The sequence below is a fragment of the Zootoca vivipara genome, chromosome 7, assembly GCF_965207765.1.
Source record: "Zootoca vivipara chromosome 7, rZooViv2.hap1.1, whole genome shotgun sequence".
NCBI lineage: Eukaryota > Metazoa > Chordata > Lepidosauria > Squamata > Lacertidae > Zootoca > Zootoca vivipara.
Genome location: NC_142590.1, coordinates 75,245,139 through 75,261,491, shown reverse-complemented (window position 1 = coordinate 75,261,491; position 16,353 = coordinate 75,245,139). Strand labels below are relative to the sequence as shown.

The window sequence follows — 16,353 nt, the reverse complement described above, 5'->3', positions numbered from 1 at the left end:
GCGAACCTATGACACGCGTGTCAGACGTGACACGCAGAGCCCTCACTGCTGGCACGTGCCCCATTGGCCCATTCACACTGTTGTTGTTGTCCCGCCCCCCCCATTTGTTCTCCCGCTCCTCCTACAGCTTGTCTCCGCTGTTTGTCTCCGCTGTTAAAACCCGGATCCTTTGTTGTTGTTGTTGCTGGTAGCCAGAGATTGGTTTTTTAACCCTTTCTGTGCTGTTTTTTTCTGGCGCTTTGGCAGACTATGATTGGGTGTAGCAGCATTCATTTTTTAACCTGTTCTGTGCTGGTTTTTTGGCACTTTGGAAGACTATGTCGGTGCTGCGTGTTAGTTCCAGCGAAGGTATTATTTGTCATTTATTTCTGTTCTCTTCCCCCCCCCAAAAAAGCGCTGCAGCTTTGGAACACCCCCCCCCAAAAAAGCAAAGCAACTTTTGCACCCCCCAAAAAAACCTCCAAAACTTTGGTCAGCAGCTCCCCCCCAAAAGCTCAACAACTCTGGGCACTTTGTGATAAATAAGGGTTTTTTGGTTTGGTTTGGTTAAATAATTAGTTTTTGGTTTATTAAATATAGTTATATATCACAATTATACATTTTTGTTATTTAAACTATAAATAAAGCAAAATTATGGTTTTTTCCTCTCGAAGTGACACACCACCCGAGTTATGCCTGTTTTTTTGGCGAATTTTGACACATCAAGCTCAAAAGGTTGCCCATCACTGCCACAGGTGGATTAAGCTCCCATAGGCCCACTTGACTGCTTCGATCAGCAGAATTGGCACTACTACAGGTAGCACATGAGATTACCCCAGTGTGACAGCTCCTACACTTTGGAACTCCCTGCCTATTGAGATCGAGCAGGCATCTTCACGGTACCCTTTTCGGTGTCTGCTAAAACATTCCTGTTTAGACAAGCCTACCCGGATGTATAGAAAGTTTAGGTAGTTTTGATCTGTTTCAGTAAGTTGACTTTTGTATGTTAGAGTTGTGAACTGTTCTCGGTTTTACTGTTTTGTCTTTTGTAAACCGCTTTGAGATTTTTTTTTTTTTTTACAATTAAGCCAGGTGTGTAAACTTTATGAAATAAATAAATAAATTCCAACCTGGATTTCTATGACTGTCCAAGAGCTGAGGAGGGGTGTATGTGTGTTGGGAGAAATGTGTGTATGTCTCTTGATGGGTTGTGAGGTTTTTGGCAGTTCCGAGTCCCTGGGTGTCCTGATGAATGACTTTGATCGGGAAAGTTAGTGATCTTGCTTAATTTCTCTGAGACTTTCCAACCCCATCAGCCATGGCATCTCCAGTGGGTTAGGAGTGGCGGGTACTGTCTTACAGAGGTTCTGCTGCCCCCTGGAGTACATGTTTCAGAGGGCGACTAGACCTCAACACCTTGGCTGTTAAGCTGCGTTGTGCTGCAGAATTTAATTACAGTATATCCCCAACCCTGTTCAATATATTTAGGAAGCCATTGGAAGCAGTCACCAGGGGATAGGGAGTGCACCATCATCAATATGCTGATGACACCCAGCTCTACTTCTGTTTCCACTTGCGTCTGGTGTGGCTGCGCATGTGCCTGGATGCCGTGGTCATGGTGGGCTGGATGTGGGCCAGTCAGTTTAAGCTGAATCCTGAAATGTCAGAAATATTTCCTAAAGAATGCTCTGATTGCAGTCACTATAACTGGCACCGCTGAGCAACGGGACTCATAACACAATCTTCTCCACCTCCAGTCCTACCCACCAGTAATCTGGCAGGGGAGCACATGTCACGGTAACCTCTTAAGTTTAAAAATGGCTGGTGGTCTGTCATGCCCCAGGGTTTGGATCCTCTACCTGGATTCATACATTCTCTAGGAAGGAAAGCGAGCTCATACAAACTCCATGCATCTGAATGTTTTCAATGACGCAGAGAAGTTCACACTCTACCTGGGGATGGAGGGGGTCAACCTGCACCTCTCTTGTGCAAACTGCATTTTGTCAGAGTGGGGCACATCTCACTGGGAGCCACGTATGAGCTCAGAGCTAGTAGTGAAATTGTCCCCCTTAGCTTTTTTGCAGCCGTTTGGAAATTAGAAAAAGAACTCCAACAGAATTCCCAGAGGTGCATTATCCGAACAGTAACACCCCATGCCAAAAGCAAGCCAATTTGTTTGGGCAGCTAGAGGTGATTACGGTATATGCTATTATATCAGGCTCCCTTGCTGCTGTCCGACTTTAACTTTCATGGGTGCACACACAGAGAAACGGCTTCTCCTGACATCTGTATTCTGATTACAATCGGCAGCCCTGGCCACGGTTAATCTTCAGTGACATGCTTTTTCGGGAAGTCTGTTGTCAGACAGAGAAATAACTTGGCACCAAATTAATTTCCACGTACTTCTCCGTTTTGTCTACGAACTTGGGATAGTTTTATTTTCGAGCCAGAAAAACAATAGTACTTCATTGTTCTTGGTTGACTGCCAGGTGGGATTTTTCAAAATCTAGAGTATCACATGCAAAACTAGCCAGCCAGGGGGGGGGCGGGGGGGGGGGAGAGGGGAGACCATTGTTCAGAAGATGCAAAATAGGTAATCTACAGGATTTATAAACAGCATGTGGGGCTGACTCATGTATGCCCTGCAGCCAGCAGCCAGTAGCCAATGGCCTGGTTTTCACCTGCTGTTAACAATGGCAACTGTTCAGCATTTGTCTTGGCTTCTAACCAGCTGATACAACACATAAACGAGATCTAGCAAACCAAACCTAAAGATTTCTCTGCTTGCCTTGTTAGAGTTTAGTGTTATAAAGGCAGGTCTCTATGCCCGGAGATGTTCACGTACTAGTTTTATGGAAATCCATTCAATCTACTTGTTCATCCAGCAAATCAGGGCATTTTTATTTTTTTAAATAAGGGATGGTGATATAAAATTGACATTTACCCAAAACATTCTTTAAGTCGTGAGATGCAATGGATGATAAAGGAATTAAGACTCCGAGAAAGACTTGCAAAAACAAGCCTCAAAGATTAAGTTTCTGTTAACTGATGTGGACTGTGATGGCCTTCTCACAAACAATACCCAAAAGGACTAGACTTTAATTTTTTGTTGTTTTTGTTGTTAATAAATAGAATGTACAGATCACCCTTATCAGAAGAGACATTGAATGACTCCTGCATTCCGCATCCCATTCAGGAAGAGTTTGGATTTGATAGTCTCAAAGCGGCTAACAATCTCCTTTTCCCTTCCTCCCCCACAACAAACACTCTGTGAGGTGAGTGGGGCTGAGAGACTTCAGAGAAGTGTGACTAGCCCAAGGTCACCTAGCAGCTGCATGTGGAGGAGCGGAGACGCGAACCCGGTTCACCAGATTACGAGTCTACCGCTCTTATCCACTACACCACACTGGCTCTCGGGAACGAAATTCATTCCTTACATTGTTCGTGAAAGCACTCTTATGCTTTCAAAAGCATCAGAGAGAGGTTCAGGGGCCTAGAATATATAATACATTTTGAATTTTTGAATGAGTTACTGCTTCCCATGATGCCCTACAGAATCTGTCCTCCGAAACCCACGCAGTGAATTTGCCTCAATTCAGATATCTGGGACCTTATGCATAGTACTTGGTACCAGTTGCTGGAAACCACAGGAAAGGAAAATGCTCTCAAGTCCTGTTTGCAGGCTTCCCACTGACATCTGGTTAGCCACTTTGAAAGCTAGATGGGCCATTGGCCCGATTCAGCAGACCCTTCTTGGTATGTTCATATGACTTAACATGTAGTCCAATGGAGCCTGGATAGTTTAGTTGGTTAGAGCGTGGTGCTGATCATGCCAAGGTTGCAGGTTCAATCCCTGCATAGTCCTGCATTGCAGGGGGGTTGGACTAGATGATCCTCAGGGTACCTTCCAACTCTACAATTCTATGATTCTATGTACATAGTAAATGGAATTTGCTTGGCTCACACGCAATATGCCGGGTTCACATGCTTTTTTAGGCCTGATCCTGGCTCCAGTTCCCAAAAAGCAAAAAATAAGTATCTGTCAGGTGAAGCCGTAAATAAAAGCCCACTTCGATCAAACTTTCTTCTAAACCATGGTTTCAACTGATCACAAATGAGCAGCAGTAAGCCTCAGGGTTATGTACACCTCCTCCCCTTCTCTTCCTTTCTGCATTTAAAAGCCTTTGTGTTCACTTCTCACTGAAGTACTATTTCCCCCTAGGAACACTCTTTTATTCCAACTCTCTTTAGTTTAATGTTAACCAAAATATCAAAACCACGGTTGCGCTATTTCAAAATACCAAAATATTATCTAATAAAAGCATCTAAGTTGGAAACAGTGAGACTGTACACAGAGGAACACAAAAAAATCATATATATATATATATATATATATATATATATATATATATATATATATATATAAACTATGAAAAAAGTGAAAGCAGAAGCTTTTGCTTCTCTTCCTCTCACAGTCAAAAGAGACAAGTAGAAGACTGCGTGTACCAGAGGCACCAAAGTTCGGAGATGGTCCAATTGGGGTCCCAGTCTTTTGAGCTTCTAAGTAAGTAAAGCTCAGGTGCCTTTCATGTGTTAAGTGAAGCATGTGGTCCAGCATTAAACCCCAGCACTCACGAAGCATGCAGCAACCTTGCCTGTTATTATCTCGTGTGTGTGTGTGTGTGTGTGTGTGTGTGTGTGTGCTAGTCTTCCTACATACTCATTTATTGTTTTTATTATTATGTCACACATCTTGTGTTTTTATGTTGTAAAAACCATCCGCGGATGAAGCTTGTTATACAGGCAGCGACTATTTTAGGCGCGTCTGATACAGTGGTACCTCTACTTACGAATTTAATGCGTTCCAAACGCACATTTGTAAGTAGAAAAAATTTGTAAGTCGAATCCCATAGGAATGCATTGGGAGAAAAAATTCGTAACTAGAAAAAATCCTATCTAAACTGCATCCAAGATGGCGGACGGAGCTCCATTCGTAAGTAGAAACATTCGTAAGTAGAGGTACCACTGTATGTGCATGACTGTGAATGTGCGCATTGCGCCGAACCAGGAAGTGACCCTAAAACGTGACAGAAATTGTCAGGGCAGGGGCAGAATGGTGTGCTTGAAGCTTTTTTCCGATGGTATTTCACTAATACATGGAACATAACCCCTGCGTAAATTGGGAGTTGCCTGCATAAATTTACTAAATAATAATAATAATAATACTCATCTCCCCCTTTGGTTCTTTCCCACTGCTATCATGCATAATGCATTATGACACGGTATCCTCAACCTGAGTCTGGTGGTTGCTCAGGTATTGCACCGGTTCTCTTGCATGATAATCTCCAATTATTCAGTACCATCCAAGTTCTGATCTACTCAAAGTTTGTGCGCTTGGATCAGATCATGCAAACGCTACTTCCAGCTACGACAACAAACAGCAAAAGACTACAAGAAGTGCTTCAGATGCAGGTTCAATGTTTTGTCTTCCATTTCCACTCTTCTGAACTGCTACTGCAAGTACTAGTTTTACTACACCTATAGTTATTTTATCATGCAGTGCGCTGCACATTCCAGCTTTCTGGCCGTTTCTGTGATTTTGTTTTAACCCCCCCCCCCCCAACACTAGGCCCTTTACACGCTGAAAAATCATGCACATTACTCCACGAACGGGAAGTTCCACTGAGAAAACAAAAGGAGATCTCAGCCTTCCAAATACATCTAACAGGATCTCTGTTTGTACAGGATGAAGCGTGGCTGTTCTATGCTGTGAGCACACAGGCTCTGAGCTGCTGAAAACAGTAAGGCAGGGTCTCAAAACAAACATCTGCTCTCTATTAATTTTGCTACAGCGTATGTCTGAAAATGCACACTGCATCTGTATGAAAAATGTAAGTAGTGCCATCATCTAGAGTTTGCTGTGCTTTATATAGAATCTCTATATAGAATCCTGTAATTGTAGAGTTGGAAGGGACCTTGGGGGATCATCTAGTCCAACCCCCTGCAATGCAGGAATATGCAGCTGTCCCATGCCAGGCACAAATCTCTTGGCTGGCCAACTACTGAACATATGTCCCCCAGTAACTCAGATTACAAATATTCCATGCCACCAGTATCCCATACCACTACTTAACAGGGAATGGCGACCAATTTGTCTAACCCTACCCTCTTAAGGGACACAGGTGGCGCTGTGGTTAAACCACTGAGCCTAGGGCTTGCTGATCAGAAGGTCAGCGGTTCGAATCCCTGTGACGGGGTGAGCTCCCGTTGCTCGGTCCCAGCTCCTGCCAACCTAGCAGTTCGAAAGCACGTCAAAATGCAAGTAGATAAATAGGAACCGCTACAGCGGGAAGGTAAACGGCGCTTCCGTGTGCTGCTCTGGTTTGCCAGAAGCGGCTTTGTCATGCTGGCCACATGACCTGGAAGCTATACGCCGGCTCCCTCGGCCAATAATGCGAGATTAGCGCGCAACCCCAGAGTCGGTCACGACTGGACCTAATGGTCAGGGGTCCCTTTACCTTTTTACCCTCTTAATATGCAAGAGCGTCTTCCTTAAATAAGGTGGAACCTCCTGATTGACCACCCTCTCCACAGCTTCAGAGCATATGTGTTGACAAAGTCAGAAGATGCTGTCTGCTTGCTTTTTCAGCTTAATAGTAGTAATTGATGGCGCTCATGATACTATGACCCACTGTTTCTTCCAAATCTGTGTCTCTTTTCAGATGATCTGACCCATGCATTCAGTGAACATGCTGGGGGGGGGGAGGGATCTAACCAGTGGCCATGCTTCAAATGTCACTCACAGCACCCTCTGGCAATGCAACTAATGTTCATGCACACACACACACACACACAAGGTACAATACAGCTGAGTGCACAGGGCATGGTTGTGTTTCTCTGGTCTACTGAACGACAGAGGAAGGCTTATGCACTTCAACCCATGAAACAGCCACCCTAACAGCTGCTGATACTCTTGCTATATTACAGTTGTTGTCCGGACATTTGTAAAATGAAGCAAGGGCCTATAAACCAGAGGTGGGGAACACACAGGGGTGCCGACTAACATGGGCAGCCACAACTCCCATTAGATTTCCAACCCAGCTCTACACAACATGTACTGTTGTTTCTTATTCTTGAAAATAAAAATGAAACAGCTAGCACACTACTCACTGTAGGAAGGTATTCCATAAGGTTGACCAGGCGGCGGATATGCAGTATAACCAGAGGTTTGCTGGATTCCTGCACTATACTGAGTTTGTCCATATGTGGCCATCGTTGGGAAAGATGGGACTGTTACTATATGGGGATAATGCCTATTCAAAAGAAAGAGGGAGAAATTAGGACAAACCATGGATGACTTCGACAGTTAAATTCTAGTTGACTTGAAAAATTATATATAGTATTCTGCTAAAGCATGCTTTTAAACAATTATTTCAAATCACTCCCTTTCTGAACAATCAAAGGAACTGGAGCAGGCCTATGGGGTTCCTTGCCTGAAACCATGGGGGAACTGCTTCTAGTCAGGATAAGACTGTACTGAGCTAAATATTTGTGGTATAATGCAACCCTGCTTTTTTGCAAGACACATTCATGCTTGCTTTTTTCAAAATTTGACGTGATTGTTATTGTAACACTAAAAACAGCTTAGCTCAGACATCATGCAAAACCATGGTTTGTGACTGCTAACCATGGTTTGGATTCCAAACGATGAATTGGGCTTCCAAGAACACCCCTTGGCTTTCATGTGAACATCATGACTGCCGAGTAAAACAGGAGCATCAATTTAGAGGAATTCTCTTCTATGTGAACAAGAAGAAAGGGGAATGTTTATTCTAATCTGGCGTTGGCTGTAATGTGCCAGCAATATTCTTCAGAGTTATTATGCAGATTTGTACACACGTTTAAGGCTGCCAGCCTAACCTCACTTACCTGGGAGCAAGCCCCATTGAATTAAATAGAGCTTACTTTTGAGTAAACATGGTTAGGATTGTGCTGTAATCAACTAGCAGCACAAACCTAGGCGTGTCTACTCAGAAGCAAGTCCTGCTGAGTTCAGTTGGACTTACTTCAAGGTAAGCTTAAGATTATAGCCTAAGAGTTCTTGTTCTTGGTGAAAACCCTAGAAACAATACACTTATTTTGACAACAATCACAGATTCAGTCAGGCACTCTTACTTTGTAGTGTAGAGATGTAGAGAACGCTGAGGCGCAGCTTTGGAGTTGCCTACAAAAGAAAACAAACACAATAAATCACATCAACTATACTTTCCAGTGGAATAGCCACGTTAGTCTGCAGCAACTAAAACAAGAGGGAGTCTTGCAGCACATTATAAACAAGTGGCATAAATTTTCATTGACTACAGTCTACTTCATCAAATGCATATATCTGTAGATATACAGTATATCACTGTGCTTCATGCACTGTTTGGGCTCCGGGACTCTAAATTGTGTGGTTAGAAGGGTAGGGAAGAAAGCTACATTGACCTGAGTTATTTTCATGTGGAGTGACTTTACTAGCCTATGCCACGAAAGCAATGCAACGCATGAAAGACTCCAAATTCTGGATGATTGGTCCCGAAATAAAGGAAGTACCAAAGGCTAGGAGGAAGATGAAAGATATCCTGGGTCCATGCTCATGTCAAGAAAGTGACACGCTGATAGAAAATCAACATTTGGCAAGCCATTTAGCAAAACCAGAAAGGAGAAAGTGCCAGGATAACAAAGGGGCATTTTTAAAGGAAAGCAGAACTTCACTGGGTCACTGGTGTCCAATGACCTTCATCCAAGGACCAAAAAGAATCTCGCAAGGGAAAAGTCAGAACCCCTAGTTAACCTCTTTTACAACTCATGGGGGGATGGTATGGCCATACCACTCCTCTCCAGCAACTGCATTCATGACTACTAGTATTCGTAGTTCAAAAGCCAAATACCGTATATTTATTAGGATGCATATGTTCAGATTGATTTTTGGTTTCTAGCCTTTAGCATCCATTGCCACATTGATTTGCATCTTTATTATGCAATGTAAGGGCTAGAAGCTAAGGAAACCCAGCCAGATGGACGGGGTATAAATAATAAATAATAATTATTAATTATTATTGTGTATTTACAATATATTCCTTTAAAATCTAGATACTTTCACCATGAGCAATGGCACCACCTAATACTGGATCCATAGCAACCTATTATTATTATTATTATTATTATTATTATTATTATTATTAAAAATGTGTCTTCTTCTCTTCTTTGGCGATCACTCGTAGCCGAGTAAGATTGCCTTCCATAAACACGGTTTTAACAATGAAACAATAAAAATAACAATAAAAATGTGTATACTGCCCTATGCCCGTATACACAATACACGGTTCACAATATAAATTTACAATACTGCAAGCTACTGCATGGGGGCAGGAGTCTTACAAAGTGTCAGTCAAGGCCAGAAATCGAATTTTGCATTCTTTGCCTTGCTTGAGGAGAGAGTGGGAATGTGACAGCTAAGTCAGTTCTCCCACCCCACTACATGTTGGAGGAAGAACACTGGCAGTGGGGAGGGAGCCTGCTGTACCTGTGAAAGTCCTTGGTGCAATGTAGAACTCCACGCAATGAACGGTTGTAGATGTTTGCGGAATTCTAATCGCATGGTGGAACTGAACACCAAAACAGCCTTAGGAGGGGGAAGACATTCCCACGCTGTGTGAGGTCCAGAGAACCCCCATCAAACAGAGTCATTCCCAGAAGGTGTTATGTGGAATGCAGCATTGTAACGTACCTGAAAACAGAAGGTTCTGCACTGTCTCGCACACATTAAAGAAAAAAATATGTACACATTACTGTGCTCTCAATAGCATGGGGCAATAGAACAGCGACTGCGCAGGATGTGCCCCCATAGCCAGAAGATGATTGTCCTCATTAGGAAGTCGTCTAAGATGAGACAACCTTCAGTTTATTCAGCAATTCATAAGATAGTGAATTAAACATCTCTGGCATGTTTTATTTAATGAAATATGCAAATACATTGAAAATATAAAGAAATAATCCTATGGGCTCACGTAATATTGTTATTCTGTAAAGCCTGCGAGAACATTTCCAAAATATCTGGCGCATGTTTCTGCAGAGGAAGATTTCTGTATCCTTTTGCTTGTTCTCAATTGAAAATTATTCTCTGAGTATTATTTCATTCGCCTTTGATGCTTTAATGACTTTTTCTCATTACTAAGAATTAAATAGAGCATCACCTATAGAAATCCATCAGTTATCAGTTAGCCTTTCATTTCTCAGCGTGAGAGCAAAGTTCCTGGACCGAATGACCAGAATATACTAAAATTTCACATCATTTCCATTACTCCTCTTCAGGCATTCGGGGGGGGGCATGTGGGCTTAAAGAGGGGAGGGGTCAGGGACACGCATACAAGCACTGTCGCAACAGCCCCACACGTGCAAGCTCAACTTCAGGCCTTAATGTATTGAGAGGGAAAGTCTGAAAGAAGATTTTAAATGCCTTTTTAGGGTTCCCAACACGTTAACCTCATCGTACTTTGAATCCTTTTTCAGGCATTGATATCAGATAGGCCGGAGTGGTGCTGTTGTGAATGGGGAAATTGAGGTTAGGGCTTGTGTGCACACCCCTGTTTGATTCACACAATACAGAATCCAATGTCATGAATAGGCTATTGCCTTATTCGCTCTCTATTCTCTGCACTCACCTTTTGTTTAACTTTATTAATTATAAAAGAAAAAAGCAACTTCAGTAACCGATAGAGATACAGTACGTCCCTTTAACCAAGAAGTATAATAAAAAATTTTTAAAAAATGTTTCATATGGGAAACCAGTAAGATAAAGCCCAGAGTATGAAATAAAAGCCTACAATCTTACTAAATATGTGGATTTAAATTGTAAATGTTTTAGCCAATTTACTGATCAAGCCCATTTGGCATTAGCATGGATCAATTTTCGCTGTCATTTAAATTGACAATTGCTTCATCTTTTTATACCTGATCAGCCTCTGATTCTTGTTGTTGTTGCCATATCCGTCTTTATTTATTCATAATCCCTTTCAGCTATTTTAATTTCAACAAAACATTTCTTAAAAGTTTAAAAAATAAATAAATTACTCCCTAGTGCTGTTTAGCAGTTCAATACCTCATGCAATTAAAATTCTGCAAGGTTTTTTTTTTAAGGGGGGAGAATAGATCTGTGATTGCTGCCACACACACACACACACACACACACACACACACACACACACCCTGTTGTGTCCCTGAGGGTCTGGGTCTGCACAGGCTGCCTACACGATTTAGAACCCTGATCACGGCAAGTTCTAAAACCACATGGGGAATCTCCAAAAATACAGCAGGCACCCCACTTCAGACATTCCGCCCCAGTGCAAGGATAGCGTATGGGTTGGGTATTGGGGACTACAATGTTGGGGGTGGGGTGGGAGTGGGCATACCTTTGCTTTCCTGGTCCACACAAATGTGGACTGGTCAGTGAAAGGCAGAGGTAGGTGGGAGGAAAGATTAAAATGTTCCATTTCCTGGTCCTGCAGCAGTTTGGGGCTCTGCACTAACCTCTGAGTAAGACAAAAAAAAAGCTAACACAACACCCCAGGCTACGCATTACATGCTATGTGTAGTTTGACCCTCAGACAACCCATGGGGTCCTGCTGGGAGCCACAGCTTCTCCAGGTCACATCCTAGCATCTGGGTTTGCCTCTGGCACCTCCCAGAGCCTGCCTGCTAAGTGTTGCAGAAGCCCCAAGAAAGATGTTGCGAGCGAAGGGTTAATCGCTACGGTTAATAAGCTAGTGCCTTCTGCCAGCCCCGCTTCAACAGGAAGATTGCCGAGGCCGGACCGCAGCAAACAATAGCTGGAATTGTACTAGCGAAAACTAGTTCAGCGGCATCATCCGCCAATAATTTTAAAAACAGATTTAAACATTCTTCCCCCTCCCCACCCGCCCCGTTCTTCTTCATACTGTCCAAGTGAAGGGAGAAGATGGGAATTGGGAAAGGCAGATAAGTTTCCATCCCCTAACCTCAACTACCAAAAGAATGTGCCCTTAGTACCTGCCAAGTTGGAAACTTCAGACCACAGATTTGACAGTGTGTGTGAGAGAGAGAGAGGTGGGGGGGGGATAAGCATTCTGCAATGATAACAGTGTCAGCGTCCGCTTTCCGATCTTTAAAAACATACACCAAAGCAGCGACAGCAGCACACCCTCCAACTCTTCACAGATGAAAAGCAGGGGACCACTTCAAAGACGCACGACTTGTGCGTTCTCCACTCCCGAATTACACCCTGCGAGAAAGGCAGGTACAGGGATGTTGAAGCCAACAATGGATCCAGCTGCACACAAGGGGACAGATGAAAACTGAAACGCTTTCATCGATGTTTAACAAGCGGGAAAGGAGAGGAAGGCGTGGATAGCAATGAAGCAGTGCACTCAGATTTTGTATTTAGGTACATCTGTCTTTGCATGCATGTGCAACACACCGAGAGATTTAACGTTTAGAGACCTGCAGTAAGGGAACTAAAACTGAAGATGTGCACGGAGGCCAACATGCCTTTTCCAAAAAGGCATGCTAACGTGTCCCCAAAACAAAAGTTAGGACCTGTGATTTACCAGGGGAAACAGAACTAGAAAATTGGAACCATCCCTTGTAAATAGGGAAATTTGGAGCGGGTGGCGCTGTGGTCTAAACCACTGAGCCTCTTGGGCTTGCCAATCAGAAGGTCGGCGGTTCGAATCCCCATGGCGGGGTGAGCTCCCGTTGTTCTGTCCCAGCTCCTGCCAATCCTAGCAGTTCGAAAGCACACCAGTGCAAGTAGATAAACAGGTACTGCTGCAGCAGGAAGGTAAACAGCGTTTCTGCGCGCTCACGGTGTCCCGTTGCACCAGAAGTGGTTTAGTCATGCTGGCCACATGACCCAGAAAGCCGTCTATGGACAAATGCTGGCTCCCTTGGCCTTTGACTGGACTTAACCGTCCAGGGGTCCTTTACCTTTACCTTATAAAGCCCAAGGCCCAAATCGGAAAAATTAGGACCAAGGTGAGCAAAATACACTCTTCAAACCCATTTCCTTTCTAAGTTCAATTAGAAAATATAAAAGAATCTAGGCGGCAATCCTGTCATTAAAGATGCAAGTAGGTCAGATAGGAGAAAACAGCAATAATAATAATAATAATAATAATAATAATAATAATAATAATAATAATAATTTATTATTTGTACCCCACCCATCCGCCTGGGTTTCCCAAGCCACTTTGGTGGCTTCCAACAAAGATTAAAATACAAGCCAGGGTAGTATCAAAACAGTCAGATCCACACCCATCATGTGCAACCAGGAAAGCACTTTGAAGCTGGTCTATCAATTGCTCACATCCAGGCTGACTATTCTGACACTGCTGCTTCCTCTAAGTGCTTCAAAAGGTACAAGGAAACAAAAGCAACATCGAAAATAGCCCTTATTTGGTTCATCTTGGCGCGCTGTTGTCAACCCTGAATGTTAGCACCACTGCAGTACCTGGGTTAATTTCCTTCCCTTCCTTGTATTATAAGAGGAAATGCTGTGGGAAAGAGGAGGAAATTGAACCTGGAGCCTCATATGCATGCAAATCTTACATCCCATCATTAAGTTGCACCATTGTTTGAACATCTTCCTCGTTGAAAACTGAAATAATTGCCAATGCAATCAATAGGAAATCCAGTAGGTTTGGACAGATGCATTTAAGAGTAAAAGTCCAAGCCCTGATTCATACAAGCCAAGGCCATATGTCTGTTTGCCCTGGTCTCTCCCCCCCCCCCACTCTACATACACACCCATGGCTAGGCGTCTAAAGTTAATAAACCATGAACAAAAACTGTCAGCTTACCTTCTATGTCATCTGGAACAGTGGCATAAGTGTTAGAAAGGTTAAGCTTCAGAATGTCAGGGTGTTCTCTATTTACAGTCAAGCTGGGTGATGTCACTAGATCTAGCATTTCCTTATACCTGGAGGAAAACAAAGGGGGGGGGGACTCAGATAATTTATTCATTAATTATGCATGCTCGCTAATGATTCCAATTTTTTTCTCCCTAGGAGTAAATATTAAAGCTGATTTCCAAAACCCTGGCTTCATATAAATTCTATATAAACAACATTCACACAAAAAGTTTTCGGCGAAGGGAAAATGCGGAATTAAAAACCGAGCAGCCGCTTCCCTTGGAGATTACGCCCATCTGATTGAATGCTTTCCCGCTCATCCTGGATGTTGCCATCAGAAGATTACATTTATGTGTTTCTTAAAACACCATGAAGAACAAGCAACACGTTTTAGGATTGTCATCACCGTCCAATGCGCACAGTGGCTCTGGGTAAGATTCTGAGTCACACAAATGTTTTGCAGCAAGAATGGAAAGAGGAGACACTCAACAGCATTATACAGTTATGGAATATTGAAGGGTAAAGAAGCTGTTACATGGGATAGGTCCTTGTTGATCTTAATGTCAGCAATACTGCACACAGAGTGCTTAAATATTGTTGAAATCAACGGGATTTAAGGAGACGTTAGCTTTAGCAGGATTGCAGCCAAATGCATTAAGAGACTCACTTGCTGAAAGTCGTTGCATTTCTTTGATCGGTTTGCTTGATGGCAAATCAAACTTCTAAAGTGAGCTGATTTGGACCAAGCTGGCCCCTCACATATTGTTTGCTAAGGAAAACTGAAATCTTCAGATGAGGCCAACAGCACACCAGCCCCCTAGTTAACAATTACGTTTACTTGCAGGTGCACTTTGAGGATGGGGTGGAGAATGATTAGAGAGTAGTTGCTGTATCCTGGACTAAGTTGGTTCTCTGAATTCTCACGGTCACAGTCATTGCTATCCCTCTCTCAATGCTTCCTCTCTCCTGCTTCCTCTATCAAAATTAGCAAATTAGTATGGCCACTTATGGTTCTCCCAAAAAGAGGAAACACATCACCAATTAATGAGGGCACAAATTTATCATATGCACAGATGCAGATTCAGAAATAATTACTATGATTTAAACAGAAATGCTTTATGGGGAAAGCTGTGATTGTATGACCTATGTGCCTGATCAATCTGCTGTTTGGGTGCTGTTAACAGGCAACTTCAAAACTCTCTCCCCTCTTATGATTCTTTGTCTTGCGACTGGGCTTAGAATGGAAGGCCCTTCAAATAGAGGATCATCCTTTGGAAAGCAGAACACATGACGACCCCTATAGAAAATAAGAGCAGATGGTACTACCTGGTACCAACTGAGGGATGGATTTGGACTAGGGACCAGCACCAAACACTATGAAGCTTTGAGTAAGGTAAAGAGTAAAGGTATGGGGTTGCAACACTCATCTCGTTTCAGGCCAAGGGACAGCTTTCTGGGTCATGTGGCCAGCATGACTAAATTGCTACTGGCGCAATGGAACACCATGATGGAAGCCAGAGTGCACGGAAACGCCAGTCACCTTCCCGCCACAATGGTACCTATTTATCTACTTGCACTGGTGTGCTTTTGAACTGCTAGGTTGGCAGAAGCTGGGACAGAGCAATGGGAGCTCACCACTGTCACATGGATTCGAACTGCCGACCTTCCGATCGGCAAGCCCAAGAGGCTCACTGGTTTAGATCACAGTGCCACCCGCGTTCCTGAAGCTGTGAGTACAGTTACTGTTGAGTGAGTCCATTTAGCGAAGTCTATAGACCTTGAGTTGGTTTTAGTCACCCAGTTTAGCATATGATTACGGCAAGTCTAAAAATGTAACCAACTTATTATTATTTTCATTTATGAATCTCTTCCTGTGGGGCATCCCAAAGCAATTTGCAATAATATGAATACCCAGAAGTCTACCAAAACATAAAATATGAGGGAAAAGATGGGAGCAAGGCCTCCTGACCTCCTAGTGACTTCCAAATTAATGAAATTCACAAGTCCGCATCCCCAATCTCCCCCAAGTGTTAGCCAAATCATGGCCCCTCTAATCAGGATCTCCTAAAACAGTAGTTAAGGGTGACCACTGTGAAAAGTTGAGGTCTCCTTGTAATTCACATACAAATTTATTTTATGTTATGCACAAAAATCCTCATTTAAAAGGTGTCAATAGTATTCATGGGATTTCCCCAGACTACTGTTACTCTTAATAGCTTGACATTTTCAAGATGTCTGGTTATGCTGTCCATTCAAGGTGGTTGCTTTTTCTTTCTTTCTTTCTCTCTTTTTTTTAAAAAAAGCTTTGATGGTGATCAATGCAAAGTTCACAAGCAAACTCATTGCTTCTGCTGCCACAACAATAAGCAGGTGGTATTGTATGGAATAAAGGATTGTTTACTGATGCCAACAAACACCAGGAATAGTGAAACTGATTCTTACAAGGTCG

The 16,353-nt window shown here is 43.0% G+C and overlaps 1 protein-coding gene across 3 annotated transcripts in view; it reads right to left on the bottom strand.

Moving 5' to 3' along the window:
- EYA2 (EYA transcriptional coactivator and phosphatase 2) overlaps positions 1-16,353 on the bottom strand; it is a 129,934-nt gene that overhangs the window by 71,094 nt on the left and 42,487 nt on the right. For all 3 annotated transcript variants that reach the window (XM_088674609.1, XM_035122412.3, XM_035122411.3), the window contains exons 2-4: positions 13,854-13,972; positions 8,155-8,203; positions 7,150-7,292 (exon numbers count right to left, since the gene is read on the bottom strand). In XM_088674609.1, coding sequence (XP_088530735.1) covers positions 7,150-7,292; positions 8,155-8,203; positions 13,854-13,962 — 301 coding nt within the window. In that variant the 5' untranslated portion in view covers positions 13,963-13,972. The remainder of the gene's footprint in view (positions 1-7,149; positions 7,293-8,154; positions 8,204-13,853; positions 13,973-16,353) is intronic.